The 24,843-nt window shown below is 57.6% G+C and overlaps 1 protein-coding gene across 1 annotated transcript; it reads left to right on the plus strand.

Moving 5' to 3' along the window:
* On the plus strand, positions 1-23,458 carry GNAI2 (G protein subunit alpha i2). The gene is made up of 9 exons (XM_045386219.2): positions 1-260; positions 15,899-15,941; positions 16,198-16,339; positions 16,823-16,983; positions 20,336-20,464; positions 20,833-20,962; positions 21,047-21,200; positions 21,613-21,827; positions 22,470-23,458. The coding sequence occupies exons 1-8, from the start codon at positions 143-145 to the stop codon at positions 21,801-21,803; spliced, it is 1,068 nt and encodes a 355-aa protein (XP_045242154.1). The 5' UTR covers positions 1-142; the 3' UTR covers positions 21,804-21,827; positions 22,470-23,458.
* The last annotated feature ends 1,385 nt before the right edge of the window (positions 23,459-24,843 follow it).

Consider the following 24,843-nt stretch of genomic DNA (forward strand, 5'->3'; position numbering starts at 1 on the left):
AGACGCTCTGAACTGCCGACCCGAGAGCTTCCCGCAGAGGGCTGGTAGTGGGAGCGGAGCGGGTCGGGCGGGGCCGGGCGGGGCCGAGCCGGGCCGTGGGCCGTGTGGGGGCCGGGCGGCGGCCGGGCCGGCGGACGGCGGGATGGGCTGCACAGTGAGCGCCGAGGACAAGGCGGCGGCCGAGCGCTCTAAGATGATCGACAAGAACCTGCGGGAGGACGGAGAGAAGGCGGCGCGGGAGGTGAAGTTGCTGCTGTTGGGTGAGGCCGCGTCCCGCACTGGGATCCTTAATTCCCAGCTCGAATCCCCAGACAAGGACTTTGACCTCTCATACTAGGGCTTCGAACTCCCAGACTCGGGCTGTCTGGGACCCCACACCTGGGCCAGGACCAGGGTTGAAAACTCTAGGTTGGGCTAGACCTTCGATCCTGCCCAGACTCTAGACCAGATCCCTATCTCATCCCAGACCTCCAAATCCAGCCAACAGTGCCCCAACACCCGCGGTCCAGTGCCCTGCTTGGCCATCCCCCCTTACTAACCAGCTTCACAGAACTTCAGAGACCCCGCCATCCTTCCTTACACTTTACCCAAACCCCCAGGATGCCCGCCACTTGTTCCCCAACCCTCAGGCTCCACTTGTTTTCCTCATCTGCGCCTTTTATTCCTGTTGGGCATGAGCATCCCGCGGAGCCCCTGCCAGGCCCCCTACCCACTCCCTCCTTCTCCCTCTGTGCCCCATCCCTAGTCTGGAATCTGTGTCTTCCACCTGTGCGTTCTGACCCAAGGAACCTCTCGAATGGGAAACTGCTCTTGAGCCCGCTCTCCAACTGGAACCCCTTCAGCGAGCCCTGCTCCCTGCTTCCTGCCCTCCAGATCCGTCTCTGCAAGCATCACTCCCGAAACCTTCTGCTGATCCTCCACTAAGTCCTCTTACACTCTGGCCTTCCCCAATCCTTCCACCTCTCCTGCACCAAGTGGGCTGGGCTAGGATGAGGGAGCCCCGGATTGGAGAGGGCCTAGGCTGCCTTACGAAGAACCCCCACGGGGCTGGACTGAGGCTCCACTGGTCAAGCTGTGGGAGGGGGCCAGGCCTCAGGCTTCCCAGGGAGGCTCTGCGGGCTCTATGTTTTCCAGTTTCGAAGGCCAGTCTGGGAAGTAGGAGAGAGTGTGGAGGAGTTAGGGTTGTGGTCGCCTCCAAGGCCAGGAAAGATGGTGGCTGCTAGAGGGGTGGGGGGAAGTGGAAGTGGTGAGATAGCCGACATATTGCTGCCCCTGCGGGTGAGCCCAAGAGATCTGCTAGTAGGTGCTGGGCTGCCCACACCCCTTCTGGGCTGCAAGGCCTGGGATGTAGCCACTGAGAGTTCGGGGGCTTGTTGGATCTTGGGACCCTGTGAAGGGGGATGGTGGACTAGCTGAATGAGGAGTTGAGGGGCCAGCTAGGGGTGGGCCAGGGTGCTTCTGAGCATCCCAGCTGGCCTTTTGCAAAGACAGTGGGCCTACTGGCTGTCCCCATCCAACCTCCCACTGGAAGTAGGGGTGGTGCCCAGTGGCAGTCTGATTTTGATTTGGGGGTTTTAGAGTCGGGGGAGGGAGGCCCTTGCAACAGCACAGCACCGTTGTAGGCTGAGTACTGCCTGGGGGGGTGTGGCCCCTCAGCTTCAGAACTGTCATGGGGCTCCCAGGCTGTGAAAAGCAAGGCTTTTCGTGCTGGGCCTGTGGCCGAGGAACAGCATGTATGTTCATTATGGGCCCATCTGTTGACTGTCCCTGCGGACCTAGCCTCCGGGGCACAGCCTCGGAGGTTTCAAAATGGCATCCGCTTCGCTGCTGCCTCAGGGAGGAAGAGAAGGGGCGGGAAGGGGCGGCGGCCCAGCCTCCTGGGCTGCTTTGCGTTGGGCGCTTGCCTCTTCCTGTCTCTGCTGTGAGTGCGGCAGCGGCAGTGAGTGGGTGTCGACGCGGCGGAATGCCCATCGCTGCTACTGCTGCTGCTGCCCGATGGGCCTGGGGAGGGCACTTCCGGTACCGCTGCCTCCCAGTGCCCAGCCAGGAGTCTCTAGCCAGCCTCTCCCTAGGCTGATTGCAGCTACTGTGGTGACTGAGGAAATGCAAGACTGGACCATAGAGCTGGGGGAACGTAGGGCTTCTGGCTAGTTTTGTGTCCCGACACTAGAAGGGTCCCCGATCCCACCAGACTTGCTCCTTGGAGCCCAGCTCAGCTTTTGGGCTAAGTCAAGTGAGACCCGGCAACTCCTCCCACACTGGGCTGGCAGCAGCCAGGGAGGCAGGGTCTGGCTTAGCACTTTCTAGCCTGGGGAGTTCACCCTGGGGTCCTGGCCTTCTGGCCTTTGCTTACTCTGTGAAATGGGCTTCCTGGGTTTGGGCCAAAGGAGTATCCCAGCTCAGGGTGGGGAGAACAAGAGCCTCCTGGTGGTTCTTGTTGGGGATGTGGGTTGGGAGTTAAGACCCTGCAGTGTGCTGCAAAGGGCTCTGACTAAGCTCTGCCCGATATTGACGACCCAATCTGCCATGGCTGCCTGGGGAGGGATCCTGGCTTGAGCCATGCCTTTCCCATTCAGGTGCAAGGTGGTGATGGGAGCCCAGCTGTGGCAAGTTCAGAGTTCTGGGCGCCTGTCCCATGTAGCGGGAGACTTTGTCCAGGCAACGGGACTCAGGTTGGGCAACTGCCAGCCTTCCCTCCCAGCCAGAACCACGCCTGCTGCCCCGCCTGCACATCGCCTCCCTCCATCCTGGGTAGCTCTGCCAGCAGGCGGGCACAGTTCTTGTCACCAGGGTAGAGGCTGATGTGGTACACACAGGCAAGAGAGTATTTCCTGGCAGCTTGGTAGGGGGAGCAGATACCAGTCCTGCGCTAGGGATGCTCACCACTCCTACCCAGCTCAATGTGATTGACCAGCTAGGCCCAGGTGGAATCTGGGCACTTAAGGGAAAGGAAGCCAGAGTGTGTGTGAGCGGGGAGAGTCTCTGATTTGGGATGGGCTTGTGTGGACGGCTTCACAGAAAAAGGAGACAGTGTCCACCACTGGCTCCATAAAGGCTTCAGAATGTAAACAGAGCAGTTCTTTCTTGCCCCTGGAACTTTGCGGAACTGTTGTTCCCTACTTGATTGTTCTTTAAAACTTTACTCCCAGATCACCTCCCAGGATCCTTCCTGGACATCCTCCTTCAACCAAGGTGAAACATCTGGCTCCCAGCGCTGTTGTTTCCCCTCTCAGATGCCTGGAGACTGTAGGGCAGGGCTAAGTCCTCTTCATTTCTGTGCCCAGCATGGAGCCTGGCATCTACTGGGTGCTTCTCATCTGTTTGTTGAATGAAGGAAGTATCCTCTGAACCTGATTTTGGGTAGATGGAGGAGTAAACTGAGTGGCAGTTTGCGTACTGTGGGCAGGTGGCAAGGGCCCACAGGCCCACCACAGGGTTGGTGACCAGCACTGAGGGGACCCTGAGAAAAGTTCTTCAGGCTGTTTCTTCCCAGCCCCGCCACAGGCTATGCTGGCACCTAAGAGACAGTTCTTACCCCACCCAGTGCGGAACTCCTGCTGAGCAGAGTGGCTTTGGATTCTTCCTTCCAACTCAGGTGCGCTGCTAGAGGGCTGCTGTCTCTGACACTCCAGTAGCCACAGTTGAGCTTGAGCTGGCTGGTATAGCTAGGGCTGCCCTGCAGCCCTGGGGCTCAGACCAGAGTAATGCTGTGAGGGTCCTGGTACTGGCCAGCGCAGAGACTGCACATAGCAAGGGCTCAATGAAGTTTACCAAGAGAAGAAAGGGGGTTTTGTGACCTCTCTCCTGTCTGTGTCTCTTGCAAAGGACTGGCATACTGTAGATGCCTAATGATTGTATATGGACAGAATGAAGTGATTGAACATGTCCATGAACAGGGCAGAGCTCCTGGGAGAGGGGTAAGTATAATCCTGGGGCAGCCACTGGAGCCTGGTCTAGCTGGAGATAGATGGGAAGGGCTGGCCTGAGATTCTGGCTGGCTGGGTAATGGGTTAGACTCTAGTGGTGCCTGTGAAGGTGGGGGGGGGGCTTCCTGGAGGAGGCATCTGCTGGGCAGCTGTGAAGGATGAACACCATTTGCCGGGGCTAGGCACTGGGGGGCAGAGGGACCAACTTGACAAGAGCACTGCAGCAGGAATACAAGACTTGGCCTGTATTCCCAAGAGCTTGGGTGGGTGTTTCCTGGCCTGAGGGAAAAGGGCCACCCTCCCTGGACCAGCCCATGGGGTAATCCAGACCTGAGTTCGAATCCCAGTTCCACCTGTGGCACTGGCTGAGAAACTCAGCATCAGGTGAAGCCCTGGCAGGAGTCCTGCTCTCCACTCATAACCTGGGGGCAGAGTGCCTCCCTGCAGCCACAGGTGTTACAGGGACAGTCCACCAAAGCCTGGAGGTATGAAAAGTGGGTGAGGAAGGCCAGGCGCAGTGGCTCACGCCTATAATCCCAGCACTTTGGGAGGTTGAGGCAGGCAGATCACCTGAGGTCAGGAGTTCAAGACCAGCCTGGCCAACATGATGAAACCCCATCTCTACTAAAAATACAAAAAAATTAGCCAGGTATGGTGGTGTGAGCCTGTAACCCCAGCTACTCGGGAGGCATGAGAATCGCTTGAACCTAGGAAGCGAAGGTTACAGTGGGCCGAGATGGTGCCACTGCACTCCAGCCTGGGGGACAGAGCCAGACTCTGTCTCAAAAACAAAAAACAAAAAACAACAAAGAAAGGAAGAAAGGAAAGAAAGAAAAAAATGGATGAGGGACCCACTGCTGAGAGTTTGGTGAGAAGGAGTCTCCCATCCTAGAGGCTGCCTGGCCCCGGTTTGCGGCCCTGGGCAACCCCCTCCTCTGGCCTCAGGCAGCTGTTCACAGCAAGTGGGGAGCCCAAGGCATGCAGATAGTTGGTGCCAGCAGGAGTGACAGACTGCCCTGGGGACCTTCGACCTCTGGGGGTCTAGGTTTGGAGATGTGGCAGGGCCCTGGGTGCCAGGTGGCCAGTACCCACCCAGGCTGGCCTCCAGCCCCTACATTCTACCCCAGCCCTCTCCTTCACTGCTGGAGCTCATTAGCACTTGAATGGGGGGCGGGGCGGCTTGGGCCTCTGAGTCTCTTCTTCCCACCCCTCCCCCAGGCTTGGCGGGGCTTTGTCTGCAGGAGCAGGCAGGGATGGAGCTCCCACACCAAGGAGTGAACAGGGGTCCAAGCCATAGCTGACCTCCTCTGCCTGCATCCTGCCCAGTTCTGCTAGGTTCAGCCCCTGCCTGTCACGCCAGTGTCAGCACAGCCAACATGAGGTCATACCTCTAGGGTAGGAGTGAGACTAGGTCCTTCAAGGGATACCTTTGAGCTGAGAGACTAGGTGAATCAGGGCAGCTGGAGCTAAGCTGGGAACATCCCAAACAGAGTGGGGGAGGGGAACCCCAGATGAGGGCAGAGCAGGTGTGAGGACAGAGGGAATGAGCTGCGCTGCTGTGGCTGGAGGTGGAAGTCAAGCCAGTTTCGGGACATGGGCTTCCATGCCAGAAGCCCTGAGGCAGCATCACCACCCACTATGCGTTGGAGCCTAGGCTGCCAGGTGGGGCCTGGGGATGGTCCAGGACCTCTTTGGCCCTGGGCAGCTTGTCAGGGGTTGGCCCTGGGTGGCCTGAGAGGTAGGGTCACTGAGTGGCATCACTGATGTCCCAGGCCCTTGAACATCTGTTTGCCTAGCAAGTGGCAGCAGGTAGTGCTGAAGGTGGGGTGTGGTCAGATCCCAGCAAGGTCCGTAGGCCTCCAGAACTGCAGGGGTGGGGCAGTAGGTGCACTTGGGGCTACTGGGGCCACAGGCAGACACACAGGTCCTGTATACTCCGCCCTTGATCTCAGTTCTTGGTCCCTGGCTGTGTCTCCTCAGTCTGTCTCTAAAAGCCAGCCATTCACTTGGCGGGAACAGGATGGAGGAAGCTTTGTCCACCCAAGCTCTGAGCCACTGAGGAACCAGGGACTCCCCCCACCCCACCCACAGCAGAGGAGGAGGCTGTCACCCCAGAGCCTGAGTGCGGCCTCTCCTGCATCCCGTTGTGCTGTGGGGGAAGGCAGGACTGGGCAGATGGGGGCAAGGTACAGGCCAGGGAATAGTCTCATCTTCCCAGCATCTCAGGCCAGGAGTCTTGTCCTAGGAGTTCAGCGAGGAGGGGGAAGGGGTCAGCAGGTTCTGGCCAGGCCACTGGTGATGCACCCAGCCTAAGAGTGCTCTGCAAGGTGCTTTGGGGAAGGCAAAGGATTGGGCCCTTTGATGGTGTCCCTGGTACCTGATGCTCTCAGGCAGCCCTTCCCTCAGCTACAGGTGCAGGGTGGGGCCCCATCTGCCCAGCCCCACCCGGCCCTTCTAGCCTGAAGCTCTTGTTCTTACTAAACCCCAACCCCACCCTCACCCTGATGTTACTTCTTGGGGCTGTGGCTGCTCTTGGTGGCTGGGGAGGAAGAATCTTTCTGGAATAACCAAACATTTGCTGGGCTGGTTCTTCTGTGTCGGCCTCTGCATATTTACAAGGCTTGAAAGGCAGCACCACACCAGTCTGAGCAAAGGCCTAAAGGTGGGGTCATCTCAGCCTTGTTGGGAGAAGATATCCTTATGGCTTGGAGGAATCTGGGGGCTCCAAGGCTGCTGATAGCCTTAAGATATGCAAAGGAGGTGTTGGTAGCACCTATTGTGTGTGCCCCAGGCGGGAAGGAGGAGGTAGTGAAGTCTGCACGACTTGGCAGGGCAGGGCTGGGCCTCTCGGGGAAGTGGTGTCCACACCAGAGGAAAAGGAGGAAGCAGCTGGGGGAGGAGGAGCCCAAAAGAGGAAGAGGCCAGAGGGCTGCCTGGTGCTGGGGTGGGGGTGAGAGCCCAAGGGCCCCCAGGGCTTTGCCAACTGGAAGGGTCTAGGAGGTGAACACCTGCCCAGGCTTATCTGTGCACTCCTGTGGGCCATTCTAGTGGCGGTCACTGAGTTGGAGCAAGTCCAGGTAGTTGTCCCCAGCAACCGTCAGGCCCAGGATCCCAGAGAAGGTGGTGCCTCCAAGAAGGATTCTAGGCCCCTTCTTTGGCCACAGGAAGTTGTGGCTGGGAGAGGGACGCTGGCGGGAGGGCTAGCAGGAAGGCAGAGGGCCGCTCTTAGATTCCCGAGCGGCCATTGCTCTCCAAAGCCGGAAGGCCAGCCACAGGCTGAGATGAATGCCTGGAAATGCAGCAGCAGCCCCGAGATGAGCTCACTCTGGATTTCCCCTGCTGGGGGCGGACAAAGGAGCCCTTGCCTCAGCCTAAGGATTCTCCCCTGACAGCACCCACTCACTGGGTCTAGGGCTGCATTCACTGGGCCTATTTCCCCTCAGGTGATAACCACAGCTGTCTCTGATTGAGCCTTGACTGTTGTGTGGAGCTGAATTGTTCATTATCTTGTCATATTTAATCCTGTGAGGCTGGGACTGACATTACACCCATTTCACTGATGGGCAAACTGAAGCTCAGGGATTTTACGCACTTACACAAGAAACAGAGACGCCAGGACATGACCCATGTGGTGGCCAAGCGCTTGCCTCCAACTGCCATGGCCCCTTGGGAGTCTGTGCTGGCTGGAAGTAACCGATCAGGCAGGACAGCAGGCAGACAGTGTGGGTGCATGTGTGTGCTGCATGTGCCTATGGTCCCTGGCTCGCGGGCCTCAATTCCTCTTTTAGGAGACAGAAAGGAAGCTGTCTGACCTGGAAGGTGGGACCGAAGACTGTGTATGAATCTTTCTACAGCCATGTGGTCATGGGGGAACCCCCCGCTTTTTTTTCTTTTTGAGATGGAGTCTCACTTTGTTGCCCAGGCTGGAGTGCAGTGGCATGATCTCCGCTCACTGCAACCTCCGCCTCCTGGGTTCAAGCGATTCTCCTGCCTCAGCCTCCTGAGTAGCTGGGACTACAGGCACACGCCACCACACCCAGCTAATTTTTGTATTTTTAGTAGAGATGGGATTTCACCATGTTGGTCAGGCTGGTATCGAACTCCTGACCTTAAGTGATTCATCTGCCTCAGCCTCCCAGAGTGCTGGGATTACAGGTGTGAGCCACCGTGCCCGGCCACAGCTGCACCTTTTGACTTCCCGCTTTTCCTCCTCCGTATCCCCTCACAGTGATGCTCAAGTTATAGCTGGCAACTTAGGACTTCATTCTTTCCCTAATATTATGCTTGTTCTCCCACAAGCCCCAGTCTTAGACTGAGACCAAGCCTGGGGAAGGTTCAGAAGCTATTGAAGTGCATGATGAGGGCCCCTGAGACTGGGAATTGTCCAGAGGAGTGAAAGGAAAGCATGTTCCTTAGGGCTCCACCGTGAGCACAGGCTCAGTGCTGGATGCATGTGTGATGCTGTGTGGCAGCGGAATGTGGCCATGGTGTCGGCTGATGACTGCATGATAGTTGATGAGGCTGGTTCCTCTTGCTCCTTGATCTCTGAATCTCAGTGTTGTGGCCTAGTGAGGCCTTGCCCTCTCCTGTAGGGGTTCCTAGGGGTTTTGCTGTGTTGCCAGGTCAGGCCTTAAGGGGCTGAGGGGGCTGAGGGAGGCTTAGGAGAGCCAGAGCAGAAGCGTCCAAGCCTCTCTGGGCCATGAGTGAGGCCATGCACAGAGTAGAGACCTGTGCATCCTCATGGCCACCGAAGACTCTGGGTCCCAGAGGGTCCAATTCCTTACCGTGAGACCTCAGACTGGCCTCTTCCCTCTCTGTGTCCAGTACTAGAACCTGTGATGCTGTGATTCTTTTGTTGTTGTTTTTTTTTTTTTGAGACTGGGTTTCGCTCTTGTTGCCCAGGCTAGAGTACGATGATGAGATATGGGCTCACTGCAACCTCCATCTCCCAGGTTCAAGTGATTCTCCTGCCTCAGCCTCCAGAGTAGCTGGGATTATAGACATGTGCCACCACACCTGGCTAATTTTGTATTTTTAGTAGAGATGGGGTTTCTCCATGTTGGTCAGGCAGGTCTCTAACTCCTGACCTCAGGTGATCCGCCCACCTCAGCCTCCCAAAGTGCTGGGATTACAGGCGTGAGCCACCGCGCCCCGCCAATGCTGTGGTTCTTAGCATGGTCTCCTGGCCTCTGGACACAAGGACAGCTGCTGGTTTGGGTTGGGCCCTGAGGCAGTTTGAGGTGACTTTGAAGATCTGAGGGATGCTACTCAGGGCAGGCCTTGGGTTTGGCACCCTTCCTCAAGGGGTGCATTTCATAGATGAGGTCTAGGCTCCCGTTATCTTTCCCAGAGTCCACCGCTGTGAGTCAGAAGGGAAGAGAGGTCATTCAGGTGCCTTGGGAACAGCGGAGGGATGCCTGAAATGAAGAGGCCTCCGAGGAGACGGTGCCAAATGGCCCAGCTCCGCATGATCTGGGTCTTGTCCAGCACCTCCTGGCTCCTGCAGAGAGCAGTACCTGGGGCCTGAGGGGCCAACGATGAACAGGTCTGGAGCCTCCTTTACATCAGGCCCGCCTTCCTCACCCGGTGCCTGAGTTTCCCTCTGCAGTGGAAAGGGCTCCACTGAGGGAGACACACCTTGCCCCAGAAAGCCTTTCCCATGTGTGGGCAGGACCTCAGGCTTCAGTTTCCCTAACACAGAGATCTCTGACTTGGCAGTAGCAAGCCAGAACCCGGTTGGTAGTGCTCCCCTTATGGGCACTGTGAACCCGTGGAAGCCGCTGGAGGCAGCCGAGTTCCAGAGACTGGCGGGAGGGAGGTGTGGAGTCCGCTGGTCTGTTCAGGCATCCGTTATAGGGCCATGCCACACACACGGGTGGGGGTGTTGCTGGTTCCTTTCAAGACCTCGAGTCGCTGTCTCCCAGTGCCGGACCGGGGCTGAGCCTCCTCGGAGGGAATGAGGGGGGCCAGAGAGCAACACCTGGAGGAAGGAAGAGACGCCAGGGGCGGGGCTCAGAGGGCCTTTGTCTGGCCGGGCCTCTGCCCCTCCCTCCCGTTGCCATGGTTTCTGTGTGTGCGGAGTCTGCAGGCTGGGGGCTTCCCAGGGACGGGCTGGTGGGTGGGGCACCTTCCCCAGCCTCCCCTGGCTGTGGCTGGTTTTCTGAAACAAAACGCTCCCCAGTGTTTCCCAGCCCCCACCTCCTTCCATAGTGTCTCTGGCTGCCGGGCGCCCCCTGGTGGTGGCGGGACCTGGGTCCCTAGGACTGCGGGGGACGAGGGGGTGCGCGGGATCTGAGAACCACAGGCTGAGCTGGAGATGTGGCGCCTTCCTGGGATGACAGTAGGAGGTGGTGTCCGGGCTGCCTTTGTGGTGGGCTCAGGGCTACCCCCACCTGCCCCACCATGTCCCACTGGGATAGGCTGGGGAGTTGTGGCAGTGTGGGCGGGCCTGGTGCTGTGGGTTTGAGCTGGGCCGCTGCCCAAGTCTACCCTGTGGTCCCAACCGCTGCTGCTTCTGAGAATCTCTGCCCTCGGGCCTGCCACGTCAGCTGGCTGCTCTCCCTGGCCCCACGTGTTCCCACGGAGCCCACCAGTATGGGGGTTCTCTCCAGGGAGGTCTTCTGCCCGGCTTTCTGGGTGTGTGGAGCCAGTGAGCAATGTCAGCAGTGAGGCTCCTGGGCAGGAAGGAGGCCCCAGCTGTGTAGGAGTGCCCGGTTATACGGAAGGGAAGTGACGACACAGAGCGGAAAGCCAGCAGAGGAGCCAGTAGCTCTGACTCCTGTTCCAGGTTATGCTGAGTCCCAGCAGGGAACCACCAGAGCTCTGAATCAGCCTGTTAGCTGCTGTCCATTGCTCTTCATCTGCTCTTTATCTGAAAGCCTTCAGAAGCTGTCCTTCAAATGAGATGACCACAGCAGTCTTCTCTGCAGGTTGCAGGAAATAAGAGGTTTGGGGAAATCTGTACTCTTTCAAAAGGTAGAAAAATAGTGATAACTTTTACCTGCATGCTCACCATGTGCCCCACACTGTGAGAAGAGCTTTGCATTTAATCCTTACCCATCTCTCAGAAGGAGACAGTGTTGTCCCATTTCACAGATGAAGTGCCAGAGAAAGGGCAGGAAAGGAGCTGAAGCTCTTGGGGATCTCAGGAAGCATTAGAGTGGACATCCGGGCTGTGGCAAGTCTGGACCTCCTTCTGGGAGAGGATCTGAAAATGGGAGGTGGGCTGGCTGGCCACTTGAGGCTTGACAGCTCTGCCCAGAGGAAACTGAAGCCAGAAAGGACAGCAGCAAGTCCCAGCCTCCCAGCAGATCAAAGCCTATTAAGGAGTTAGAGGGTCCAAGATGAACAGATGCTGTGACTTGAATGCTGGGGCCTGGAATAAGCATCAAGCGACCAGACCTGTGGGCCTGTCTCTCCTGCTGCAGGGGCCCTGCTGGTCTTGTTCGCGCAGGTGGAGTGGTACTGTCTCCCTTCTCTCATCGGTTCCCCCCCGCCCAGGGGTCAGCACTCCCAAAGTGGAAGCAGATGTTCTAATGCAGAGCAGCTGCCACCACCCAGCACATCACTGCGATTACTGCCCACCTGCTGTGGGCCCAGCAGCTGCGTCACAGGGCAAAGGCTGCAGAGGTTTCTTCCTTGGTGGGAAGAGGTGTGACTCAGTGGGGATATCAAGGCCACCCCAGGAAACCTCTGCAGGCCTCTCTGGTCTTACCCAGCTGGGGATAGAGCACTTGGTGGAGCCCTCTGCGGGCAGGAGGGGCTGACTCATGCCACCTTCTGTTGCCTCAGTTCGCCTACCCAGCATCTTTGCAGAAATCTGGACTCAGGCTGGACACGGTGGCTCACTCCTGTAATCCCAGCATTTTGGGAGGCCGAAGCAGGTGGATCACTTGAGGTCAGGAGTTCGAGACCAGCCCGGCCAACATGGTGAAACCCTGTCTCTACTAGAAATACAAAAATTAACCAGGCGTGGTGGCACATGCCTGTAGTCCCAGTTACTGGGGAAGCTGTGGCAGGAGAATCGCTTGAACCAGGAGGCAGAGGTTGAACTAGGAGGCAAAGGTTGCAGTGAGCCGAGATCATGCTATTGCACTCCAGCCTGGGCGACGGAATGAGACTCTTGTTTCAAAAAAGAAAAAAGAAAAACCTGGACTCAGCCACTCCTCTGAGAGGCAGGTGGGAGGGGAGCTGGATGCGTGCAAAACTCACAGATAAGCCTCATGCCATCTTATCTGGTAGGGGATATCCATCAGGTCCTGATGGAAAGAGGACCCAGCCAGAGATGTGGAGAGTGAGGCTACTGCCTCAGCTGCCAGAGCACTTAGCCTGTGGGCTGCCCAAGAGCTCTTCACCCCACCCATTCCATCCAGATGCCATACTCCACCCACCTCTGCTCCTGGCCCCCTTCTTTGCTGGAGCTGCTCCTGGGCTGTGCCCCTGCCTCTGTCCCATTGTTCCCCCTGCTTCCTGCCTGACTGCCAGCACCACGCCCTTGTCCTGCCACTCACTACTTCCCGCCTGAGTCACAGCTGCTGGAAAGACAAAGAGACCAGCCTGAGTCTAGGGATAGAGGCTCCATGACCTTGATTTGCTTACCTGTCAAGTGGAGGTCTTTTTCAGTGACCCCTGCTAGGGGTAGAGAATGTTCTCTTAACATTTAAGAGGCCTTAGGAGGGGAAACTGAAACTCGAGGGGGACAGGGAAGTGGGCCCTCTCAGGGCTGGGGCAGGGAGCAGATATCCTGGCTCCTAGCATGACTGGCTCTGTGCTGCCTACCTCATGTCTACCAGGTCTAGCTGCTGCTAGGAAAATCAGATGCAAAGCAAGTTTGTACCCTCATCACTGCCCCTCGGCAGGGTCACAAAGCGGCCCACATCACCTACTAAGAGTGTTCAAAGGGCCAGACCCCCTCTTCACTCCCAGTGGCCAGATAGGGAAACTAATGCCTCAAGTGGGCAGGAGTCCTGAAGTCACACAAGAGGGGGCAGCTTTCACCCTAGACCTCAGGTCCCCCATCCCCTGGGTAGCTTCCCTGCTGAGTCTCGGCTTGCCTCATTGGGGACTGCATGGAGACTCATGACTTGGCATCCTTGGCCTCTGCTCCTTCAGTTCCCCCCATCCTGGCTGTGACTGGCTCCTGGTTCTTCCTCCTGCTCTGGAGGAGCCAGTGAGGAGGATAGTCAGGTGGCTACTGCTGCCTTCCCTGCCCCAGTGGGTGCTTTGAGCCCCAGGGGGATGGGCCTTGGTGATGGGGCATCACTGTGAGGCTTTCCTGGGACCTTTCCCTGTATCCCCATTGGCAGGCGGAGGAGTGTTAGTATGGAGATCCTGGCTGCCCCTCTGCCATGCACAGCCCAATGGGGAGGGAGTGGTGCTAGTATATACTCTGGTATACACCCCAGTGAAGATAGTGGGCCTGGCACCTGTAGTGCCCAGGGGCTAAAGCAATAGAGGGGATTGCTGCCCCAGCCTGCCCAGGGCCTGCACATTTGTATGTCCACAAGGTTGTGCAACCATCACTGCTATCTAATTCCAGAATATAATCACCACCCTCAAAAAGAAACCTCTTACCCAACTAGCTGTCACTCCCCATCTCCCCACATCCCCTCCCCTCATCCTGGAAAGCAGGCCTGGGACAGTCAGAAGCTCAGTGATTGCAGACACCTGGTGGCATTTGTGAGGAGGGTTCAGGCCCTTCCCCTCAGGGTGGTCTCTGGCGTAGGGGGCTGAAGGTGGGCAGGGGCCTTGGCACGGCCTGCCACCATATCCCAATGCCTGCTGCTGCTTGTTGAGCACTGCGCACATGGCCCAGAGTCTGCCTGGGGAGACAGGGAGTGAACCCAGTGCCAGGTGGACTGTGTGGCTCCGCTGCAGTACCAGGTACTCAGGACAGTTCTAGGAGGGACTGCATGGTGGACAAATGCGCTCCCTGCAGAGGGGACTCTAACCTGTGACTTCAGCCTCCCTGGACCTCAGTTCCTTCATTGGTTAGAGCAGGGTGAGAATGGAACCCACCTCCCAGGATTGCTGTGGAGGTGGCAGTTGGTGGGTGTCATTGATGTAGAACAGCATCCGGCACATGGTGGGCGCTGTTTTCATATAGCTTTGCTGTCAATATTGCCGATGTTATTGTTACTGCTTGTGTTTGTTTGTGTGTTAGCACCTTCATTCTTCTGAGGTAGTTTTGACCAGCCCCGAGGGATACTGGTAAGGTTGGCCTGAGTCCCCAAGTTTGACCTCTGCACAGACTGCACTGGCCACCCAGCTAAGCTGTACAGAGGAACAGACGTGCCACAGTGATCAGAACTGAAACACTGTGAATGGGGCATGGGGCACATATTCCCAGCAAAGAGAACAGCATGAGCAGGGTGCTGGAGGTGGCTACAGGTAGTACCTGGCAGCTGCAGGTCTGACTGGCAGTGATGGAGCAGGAGCAGAGGGGTCTGGGAAGAACAGCAGGGCCCAGCTGGGGGCCATTCGACCTGGAGCTCAAGACAGCCAGCAGCAAGGGAGCAAGGTCAAGGTGAGGCCTTGCCTCCACTCCCTCTGGCCCCTAGCCAGGGAGTTGGGTGGCCCTCCTGGTCCTTCTTCACACAGACTCCCTGGGTAATACAGGCTCCTGGGCTGCACTCCTCAAGATCTGGCTGTTATCTGGGATGGGACCTGGGAGTTTGCTTTTTTTTTTTTTTAAGACCAAGTTTCGCTCTTGTTGCCGAGGCTGGAGTGCAATGGCATGATCTCGACTCACTGCAATCTCCACCTCCCAGGTTCAAGCGATTCTTCTGCCTCATCCTCCCGAGCCTCTGGGATTACAGGCACCCGCCACCATGCCCAGCTAGTTTTTGTTATTTTTAGTAGAGATGGGGTTTTGACATGTTGGCCAGGCTGGTTTCGAACTACTGACTTCAGGTGATCCACCTGCCTCGGCCTCCCAAAGTGCTGGGATTACAGGCGTGAGCCACCACGCCGGTGGAATCTGCTCTTTTAAACACCTCCCCAGGGCATTGTCCTGCAGGGTCTTAGCCACATTTTGAGAATGGCAGGGTGGACCTGGCATCATGGGTTCCCTCCACCCTCTTGCCCTTCTGAGTCCTGGCTACATTATCTTAGATCAATATTTTATTTTTCTGAGCCTCAATGTCCTTGTCTGTAGAATGGGAACAGAAACAATATCTTCTGTGACTAACACGAGAGAATGCAGCAAATCTCAGTACCAGCTAAGGAGAAATATGGGCCAGGGGTGTACCAGGCCAGGGAAAAGCTTGAGTCAGTATGGGCGTGTGTGGGTGTGGGTGTGTGAAATACATCGCAGGTCTCCCAGATTCATGAGTCAGTACGTTTCTGTGTTAAACTGTAGGTCTCCCAGATTCTAGCCTTCTAGCCTCCATCTGCTCAGGGCAGACCTGGGTGCCGTGAGCAGAGGGCGGGGCATTGGGCCACGTCCAGAAAGCTGAAGTGTGACGCTGTGCTCCTGCTTAGGGCCCTGATTGCTAAGGCTCAGAGTGTGGGGAGAAGAAGGGCTGCTACCCTGTTGGATGGAGTATGCAGGGCATCTTCCTGCCAGCTCTGCCCAGGGTACCATATTGGCATGCACCAGCTGCACAGGTTGGTGAGCCTATGTATGTGAGAACAGGTTGACTCCTTCAGGTCTGGCCAAGTCTCCAGCCAAGACCCCTGAACTCAACCAGGACAATGGGGAGCCATGGTGGGCAGCAGAGCTTGTGGGAGGCAAAGGCCTGCAGAGAGTCTGCCATGGGGCACAGGTGCTCTAGGTTACCTTGACCACTGTGGCCCTGCCAGCTGCATTCCTGATAGCTCAACTGCCCACCAGGCCCAGCTGCCTCCATCTCACAGTGTAGCTGGTAGGATGGTTAGTTCTGCCTCCTGGGCTACAGGTGTCTGGGCATTTGTTCTGTGCCTGTGGAGCCCCTCTGGGCCTGCCCCCTGACCACCTGTGCCCTCTGTTCCAGGTGCTGGGGAGTCAGGGAAGAGCACCATCGTCAAGCAGATGAAGTAAGTGCTGTATCCCAGAGGCAGTGCCCAAACTCCAGCTTCCCCTCTTCATCCTCTGGGCCTGTACTGCCCCCGACTACAGGCCCAGCCAGTCTTAGCCAGGCCCAGAACCTTCTCAGAGGCAGTCACTTATCCTCAGGTCCCAGTGGGTCAGGGGCAGTTTTTTCTTCTCTGAAGCAGGTCCCAGCAGCCCCAGGCAGCTGTGGGAACTCCCAGTGCCCTGGGGACACTAACCTTCCTGGTTCCTGGCTATCAGGATCATCCACGAGGATGGCTACTCCGAGGAGGAATGCCGGCAGTACCGGGCGGTTGTTTACAGCAACACCATCCAGTCCATCATGGCCATTGTCAAAGCCATGGGCAATCTGCAGATCGACTTTGCCGACCCCTCCAGAGCGGTATGTGCCCTCCGCCCCACCCTCTCCCACCTCCCAAAAGGTTTCAGGGTGGCTGGGTGTGGTGGCTTATGCCTGTAATCCCAGCACTTTGGGAGGCTGAGGCAGGTGGATCACCTGAGGTCAGGAGTTCAAGACCAGCCTGGCCAACATGGTGAAACCCCATCTCTGCCGAAAATACAAAAATTAGCCGAGCATGGTGGCACGTGCCTGTAGTCCCAGCTACTTGGGAGGCTGAAGCAGGAGAATCGCTTGAACCCAGAAAGTGGAGGATGCAGTGAGCCAAGACCGCCCCACTGCATTCTAGACTTGGTGACAGAGCTAGACTCCATTGCAGAAAAAAGAAAAAAAAAAGGTTTTAGGGCAAGTCTCATCCTAGGGAATCCAAGAATACCCTAGCCTGGGCCCCATTCCAGAGGTTTCCCTGCCTCTGGCAGGGTGGGGGTATATTCCTTCAACTGCCTGACCACCCGCCGCTGTGCCCAGGACGACGCCAGGCAGCTATTTGCACTGTCCTGCACCGCTGAGGAGCAAGGCGTGCTCCCCGATGACCTGTCCGGCGTCATCCGGAGGCTCTGGGCTGACCATGGTGTGCAGGCCTGCTTTGGCCGCTCAAGGGAATACCAGCTCAACGACTCAGCCGCCTAGTGAGTGCTCTGAGGGGCTGGGCTGGGCAGGGCAGGGGCTGGGGGAGGACTAAAGGCTGGACTGGAGGGCCTGAGAACCCCCAGAAGGACACTGCTGGTCTTTGCTCATGAAACCGAAGACCGTTAACCAAGGCCTTGGTGTTTTTTGGTTTGGGGGGTAGGTGGGTGACACGTTATTGAACGACCAGGAGGAATGACAGGCAGGTGGCTTATACAGTACATCTCTTCCAGTTGAGTCTGATCTGTCTTGACATACACTCTTCTAAAGAACATTTGCAGCCGGGCGCGGTGGCTCACACCTGTAATCCCAGCACTTTGGGAGGCCGAGGTGGGCGGATCATGAGGTCAGGAGATCGAGACCATCCTGGCTAACATGGTGAAACCCCGTCTCTACTAAAAGTACAAAAAATTAGCTGGGCGTGGTTGCAGGTGCCTGTAGTTCTAGCTACTTGGGAGGCTGAGGCAGGAGAATGGCGTGAACCCAGGAGGCGGAGCTTGCAGTGAGTGGAGATCATGCCACTGCACTCCAATCTAGGCAACAGAGTGAGATTCCATCTCAAAAAAACAAAAAGAAGGCCGGGCGCGGTGGCTCATGCCTGTAATCCCAGCACTTTGGGAGGCCAAGGCGGGTGGATCACGAGGTCAGGAGATCGAGACCATCCTGGCAAACATGGTGAAACCCCGTCTCTACTAAAAATACAAGAAAAAAAAAATTAGCGGGGCGTGGTGGTGGACGCCTGTAGTCCCAGCTTCTCGGGAGGCTGAGGCAGGAGAATGGCGTGAACCCGGGAGGCGGAGCTTGCAGTGAGCCAAGATAGTGCCACTGCACTCCAACCTGGGTGACAGAGCGAGACTCCATCTCAAAAAAAAAAAAAAAATTTGCTGCCACCTGTTCTGTGCCAGGCCCTGTGCAAGGCTTCAAGGACACAGTGATGAGTGGAGCAAAGTCCCCATGCAGTGACAATTTAGGATGTTAGTGAAAAGGTTGAGGTGGGGTTGACCCAGAGGCAGGATTGCTGAGCTCTGAAGGAGAGTCAACCAGGGGAGGAGTGGATGAGGGGATTCCAGGCAGGGGCATAGCATGTGCAGCATCCTCGGGGTGGTGGAGAGCTGGCTGTGCTTGAACATAGGCTGTGGAGGCTGGCTGGTGGGGGCCACAGGGGAAGAAGTTATCTGGGAGGTGACAGGTGTGTGTGTAGGTCGGAGCCCCTGGACCTCACCTCTGACCCTCGCTGGCTCTGGGCTGAACCCAGGACTCAGCTGAGGAATTACAAGGGGTCCCAGGAATCCCAGAGGCATGACAGGTCTGCACCCTTTCCACAGTTCTGAACTCCTTCGCTGTGGTATCTGTCATGTACTCGGACTGGTGGAGGGTGCTGAGGAACCCACGGGGAACAGGACAGACAGGCTGATAGCCATTGAGGATGGCTGCAGGGGACATCCACAGGCTTTGGATGGTGTCACCAGATAGGCTGCTGTCCCTGTTCTCTAGTCTTCCCTGATCTCTGCTTAAGCCAATCCCCTCTGTCTGGAACACCCTTTTGCTCCTATTGTTAATCCAATCCTGAGCCCACCCAGAGGGTGGATTTCAGCAAGGGTAGGTGGGAGGAGGAGGGTCCTGAGCCCTGTGCCAGCCACATGAACAGCCTCCTCCTACCCTCCTTACATGGCCTGAATGCTCTTGTGAATACGTACCCCCTACAGGAGCTATGCAGTCACAGTTAAATGCTGTGGGGGCCCCAGGCCTCACCACTGCCCCTCCCTGAGATCTCTGGCCCAGCCACCAGCGAGCTTGGCGCTCAGAGCAGCAGGGACCTTGGTGCCCATGATACTCAAAGGGAGCAGGGATAGAGCCAGCTCCAGGCCACCTCCCGCTTCTCCATCATTCTCTTTCTTCATTCTTCAGACATTAGGCACCCACTGTGTGCCCAGCACAGTTTTGGGAGTGAACACAGGCTCTGCTCTCCCAGGCAGGTTTATGCCTTGACAGTTCCCCCCAGGGATGAGTTGCGGATTGGAACACCACAGGAAGCAGGGCTCCTCCAGCCCCTCATCACAGCAACCCTCCAAGATTGCAGTGAGGCAGGGGGTCCCTGGGGTGAACCCACCTGTTGGGGAAAAGGGAGAGGCTGGTGTGGAATGCACCATGGTGCCTCCACATTGAGGGCTCTGTCAGTAGGGGGCGGTGCGTGGTATGCGGGTCACAGCACATGTGTCATGGTTCCCCATGGCCCTTCCTGTTTTTCTGTTTTGTCCCTGCTACTCTGAGATCATTTCCCTCTGGCCTGGTTTGGCCTGGTTGCTGGTGGGAGCCAAGGGCCGGCCCCAGCCGCCTTGCCCCAGGAATGAGAAATCGGCTCTGGGCAGCAGCCTGGAGGCCTCGGACCAGCCTCCAGGGCATGGCAGGGATATTGAGGCAGGCAGCAGAGGTAGGACCCTGCAGGGGTAGCCTTGATACTAATTAAGGGAACCTGGTAATGAGGAGCCCCTGGGACCCTGGCCAAGCAGGTGTCTGTGCCCTCCCCCTGAGGAGCCCAGATTTCATTGGGTACTGGGCAAAGAGTCCACTGGGCCTGGTAGGCCCTAACCTGTCCAGCACCACATCGAGGGACCGCACCAGGCTGCTCTGCGGCTAGTGCCGTAATTGTGCCCATTATCATCCTGAATCCTTCACTGAAGGACTAATTTGCCTCCTCCCACCCTCTTTGCCTATAGCCCCAACATCCTGGATCCTGTCCGAGGCAGGCCTGGCTCAGACCCTGAGTACTAGATCTTCACTGGCTAGCTGTCCACAGAGCTGCACCTCCTCCCATTCCCATTCTACAGGTGGGAGGCCGGGGGCTCTGAGTTCAGGTTTCTTCATTTGAGCAATGAGGTAATGCAGGCAGGGGTTAAAGAAGCAAGGGCTGTGCCTAGGCTGGGCACGGTGGCTGACGCCTATAATCCCAGCACTTTGGGAGGCTGAGGTGGGTGGATCACCTGAGGTCGAGAGATCAAGACCATTCTGGTCAACATGGTGAAACCCCATCTCCACTAAAAATACAAAAATTAGCTGGGCTTGGTGGCTTGCGCCTGTAGTCCCAGCTACTCAGGAGGCTGAGGCAGGAGAATCGCTTGAACCTGGAAGGCGGAGGTTGCAGTGAGCCAAGGTCAGGCCACTGTACTCCAGCCTGGCAACAAAGTGACACTCTGTCTCAGAAAACAAAAAAAAAAAAGAAAGAAAAAGGGAAAAAAGCAAGGGCTATGCCTGAGAAATGGCATGGGAGGAAAGGGGCCTCTTCCAGCTGGCCCAGGGTCCAGGTAAGGTGGCCCCATGTTGGCCCCCACTGACCCTCCCACCCCCCACCCCCAGCTACCTGAACGACCTGGAGCGCATTGCACAGAGTGACTACATCCCCACGCAGCAAGATGTGTTACGGACCCGCGTAAAGACCACGGGGATCGTGGAGACACACTTCACCTTCAAGGACCTACACTTCAAGTGAGCGAGCATATAAACAGGTGGGAGGGGCAGGACCTGCCAGCCTTTGGGGTAGCAGAGGCAGGGGCTGGTCCAGGATCCCCCAGCCCCACTGAGGTTTTGCGAGGCTCACATGTTCTGGGCCAGCACATCCTCACCACCTGGTGAACCAGCAGTCAGGATCCATGCCACCTCTGCCAACTGCTCACAGCCTCTGCTGCTCCTGCCTGATGTGGCTGCAGCCTGTCTGCTGTCCAAGCCCCAGGCCCAGAACCAGGGGTGAGGTGGGCAAGTGTGGATGATTCCAGATGTCAGCCAACCTGGGAAATGGGGCAGAAAGCCTCCCCCAGCGCTCCCTTCCTGGAGCTAAAGTGATCCTATATCTGCAGGATGTTTGATGTGGGTGGTCAGCGGTCTGAGCGGAAGAAGTGGATCCACTGCTTTGAGGGCGTCACAGCCATCATCTTCTGCGTAGCCTTGAGCGCCTACGACTTGGTGCTAGCTGAGGACGAGGAGATGGTGAGAGGCTGAGAGAATGCTGCGGGTGGAGGCAGCGGGCTTGGGGAGTGGTGGCTAGTGTTGACCTCGATATTCTGCCCCTAGAACCGCATGCATGAGAGCATGAAGCTATTCGACAGCATCTGCAACAACAAGTGGTTCACAGACACGTCCATCATCCTCTTCCTCAACAAGAAGGACCTGTTCGAGGAGAAGATCACACACAGTCCCCTGACCATCTGCTTCCCTGAGTACACAGGTGTGGGGACTGTGGGGACAGGGCCTCCAGAGAGTTGCTGTTTGTCCCCAGTAGCCCCTGGTGACCAGGTGGCCCTCAGGCGCCCCCCACTGGACAGAAGTGTAGCCTTGGAACATTTGCAGGGGCTGGTGCCTCACTTAGGCTTGTATAGTTATGTGTGCACATGTGGAGCCCTTAACACACTCAAGCATGTACCCCTGAACATGTGCACCTGGGCATCCTCCTTCACACAGTAGGGTACCCCTTTGCACATCTGGCATATATGGGCAGCCACACACATTGTCATATTGTGCACATGTGTGCACAGGTTGTATGCCTGGCCATCCACACGCACAGACCCTTGCTGCACATGTAGGATGGGGCTTGCCTGCTGCATATGCAGCACAAGTCTTCACCATTTTCTCTTCCCCAGGGGCCAACAAGTATGATGAGGCAGCCAGCTACATCCAGAGTAAGTTTGAGGACCTGAATAAGCGCAAAGACACCAAGGAGATCTACACGCACTTCACGTGCGCCACCGACACCAAGAACGTGCAGTTCGTGTTTGACGCCGTCACCGATGTCATCATCAAGAACAACCTGAAGGACTGCGGCCTCTTCTGAGGGGCAGCGGGGCCTGGCGGGATGGTGAGCCAGAGGGGCTGTGGCAGGGAGCTGGGGAAGAACTAAGCGGGCCTGGAGCCCCAGCAGGGGGTTCTGGGGGTGGGTAGGGGCTTGAACCTGGAGGGGGAGGGGCAATAGGTGACCAGGGGACAAGGGAGGAGGAGGCACAGGGTGTGAATCAGGAGGTCAAGTGAGTGGGGTGCAGGGCATGGAGGAGGTCATACAAGCAGGCCTGGCCCAGTGGTCCAGACAGAAGGGCCTGGCCTTGCCCTGGGACAGAACCAGAGGCCATTCTGATGTTCCCTGGAGAAATCTCACCTCCTCACCCACCAGGCCATTGGCCCAGCCTGGGCCAGCGGAGCCCAGCCCTCCTGCCCACTACCACCAGCTCTGTGCACACCTCCAGCTCTTGCCCTCCAACCTGTCTGAGCTTCCTGGGCTTAGGCTGGCCCCACTGGCCCTGGTGGAGGTGGGGATGACTCTCCCAGTGCCACAGACTCCCCTCCTCCATGTAACCCAGCAACAGAAGCTGGCTCCTGGGCGGCAACTGTGTCCCTGGTAACAAATGGGTAGGAAAAATGGAGAAGGGTCATTGTCTAGGGAGGTGGGAGAGAGGCGCGGCCTGGCTGCTTCCCGATCCATGCTCTGCTTTCCCCCCACCTCTAGGGCCACCGCCAACTCTGTACCCCCCAACCCTTGAAGAAGATGGGGGCAAGAAGACCACGCTCCCCGCCTGTTCCCTGGCCGCTTTTCTCCTCTTTCCTCTCTTTGTTCTCAGCTCCCCCTGTCCCTCAGCTCCAGATGTAGGGGAGGGGTTGCCACGGGCCTCCTTGTTTGAAGCCTGCCCTTGTCTGAGGTGCTGGTAATGGCCATGGTACCCCCTTTCTGGGCATCTGTTCTGGTTTTTAACCATTGTCTTGTTCTGTGATGGGGGGAGGGGGGCACATGCTGAGTCTCCCAAGGCTATGTCCGGAGGGGCGCCTGCTTCTCCAGCCTGGACCCCCAGCTTTGCCCAACACCAGCCCCTGCCCCAGCCCAAGTCCAAATGTTTACAGGGAGCCTCCTGCCCAGTCCCCTACCCCCCAGCCGCTCGGAGGCCCCAAAGGAAAAAGCACAAGAAGCGTGAGACACCACCATTCCTGGAGACCACAGTCCACCTACTCATTCTCGTAGCTTTTTAAAAAAAATATGAAAGTAAAGGAAAAAAAAAAAAAAACTGCAAATCTAGAAAACTTTTTAGAGAAAAACTATTTAAAACTGTCAGATCCTGACCAGCAACCCCTCCAGCCCCCTTTCAAGTGACTCCGTGCCTTGAGTGTGTCTGCGTGTTTACACCTATCCCTCTGCTGGCCGCCCCTGTGCGAGCCGCAACCCTGCCCTGCCCTCCACAGAATTGGGTTCCAAGGGCTGTTCCAGACAACTGCCAACGTCACTGAGGGCCCTGCCCCAGCGGCCCTGGGCCCAGGCTCCATTAACCTAAAATGTAGCTCCCTAGCGCTAACCTAGGAACCGCCGCTGCCTGCTGGGGGGCCACACCCCTCATTCCCTTGTCCCAGGCCCGGGGCCTTCAGCGTTGAACACTTCCTTGCTTTTTTCACATGTTTTATGGAATTGTTCACCTGGTTTGAAATAATAAAATGTAGAAAGAAAAAAAATACCGAGAACTGATGGGTATTCTCTCCCAGGGGCAGAGGCCCCGGCTAAGGTGTGCCAAGGTGATGGTGGTCTTAACCTCAGTCCTCAACCTGGGGCAGGGCCCTGACTCAGCTTTCCGGGCCGTCCTGGAGCCCGAAGCTCTGGGCTTCATTTCTCCCACCTGGACTAGGCAGCATACATGTGGGGGCCGTGTGTCCCCGCCTTCCCAGCACTCTGCAGCTTTGGGTCTCGGGCAGCTGGACTGGCTTCTAAGGAAACTGTTGTAAAGTGCTCTTCCACACCGGGAGCAGGAGGGGTGTCCGGCACGTCTCTAACGTGTAAGGAGAAAGTGACTTACGACTTAGGTACCAAAGCCCGGAGAGTGTGCGTTGCCAAGTCCACACAGCCAGGTGGGCTGGATGCAGTCCAGGCTTGACTAAACCGAAGGCCATTAGGGGCCTTGAGACATATTCTGAAATGTCCCTGCCCCAGAGGGCCCCCGTCAAACCTGAAGGGTAGTGACAGACAGGCCCCGTATTACCATGTGATGGTTGCCACAGGCTGGGCCTGGGGGGCTGCAGATCATTGAAGATGGAAAGCTCCCTGAGGCTGTGGGAAGGGCCCGCGCGTTGCTGGGGAAGGGAACTGCAGATGACAAGGCTGGTGATGCTTGTGGGGCGGGCCCTGAGTGCCATCGAGGCGCCTAGACCTTCTCCTATGGGCAGCAGGGACAGCCGCGGCCTGAACGTGTCGGGACGGGCTGGGGGAAAAGCCGGCCTCCACAGGGTGGGGCTCCGGGGTTAACGCCTCCGCCTCCGGCCGCCAGGGGGCGCCGCCGCCCGCGTTCGGCCCTGTCTGGCTGGTCACGGAGGCTGACGTCAGCGGGTCCCGCGGAGGCCGCTGGACACAAAGGCAGCTTTGTGAGGAGGCGACGGCTCCGCGGCCACCCCGAGACAGAGCTGCTTGGGCAGGGGGCGGGCCGGGGTCGGCGCCGCGGAGGCGGGGAGGGAGGGAGGGAGGGTTGAGCCACAGCCCTGGGACCCCGCCCCCGCACACCTGCCAGTGCCCGGGGCCGAAGGTACGGATGAGATGAGAGGCTGCCGCCGCCCGGTCGGAAGGACATCGGCGCCCCCCAGGCCCGGTCCCCACCCCTGCCTGAGAGGGCCAACGACACGGAGAACAGGATCCCGCGCCCAACCCAGGTCCCCCGCCTTCTTTCAGAGGCCCAGGCCTGGACCCCGCTGAGCCGCAGATGTGCGAGCAGGAGCATCAGAGCCCTGATGCCCGCCCAGCAGGAAGCGGGCGGAAGATGGTTCCTTCCTTCTGTCCTGAGGGGGAACCCTGCACAGAGGGACCATTGAGGGACTGGCATTGTCTGCCTAACTCACCCAGTGCCTCCCTCCCT

This window comes from Macaca fascicularis, chromosome 2 (assembly GCF_037993035.2).
Source record: "Macaca fascicularis isolate 582-1 chromosome 2, T2T-MFA8v1.1".
Lineage (NCBI taxonomy): Eukaryota > Metazoa > Chordata > Mammalia > Primates > Cercopithecidae > Macaca > Macaca fascicularis.

Coding starts and splice junctions, on each gene's coding strand:
- GNAI2 (XM_045386219.2), top strand. CDS start 143: ATGGGCTGCACAGTGAGCGCCGAGGACAAGGCGGCGGCCGAGCGCTCT. Junction 15,942..16,197: donor ACCATCGTCAAGCAGATGAA/GTAAGTGCTGTA, acceptor CCTGGCTATCAG/GATCATCCACGAGGATGGCT. Junction 20,963..21,046: donor TAGCTGAGGACGAGGAGATG/GTGAGAGGCTGA, acceptor TTCTGCCCCTAG/AACCGCATGCATGAGAGCAT.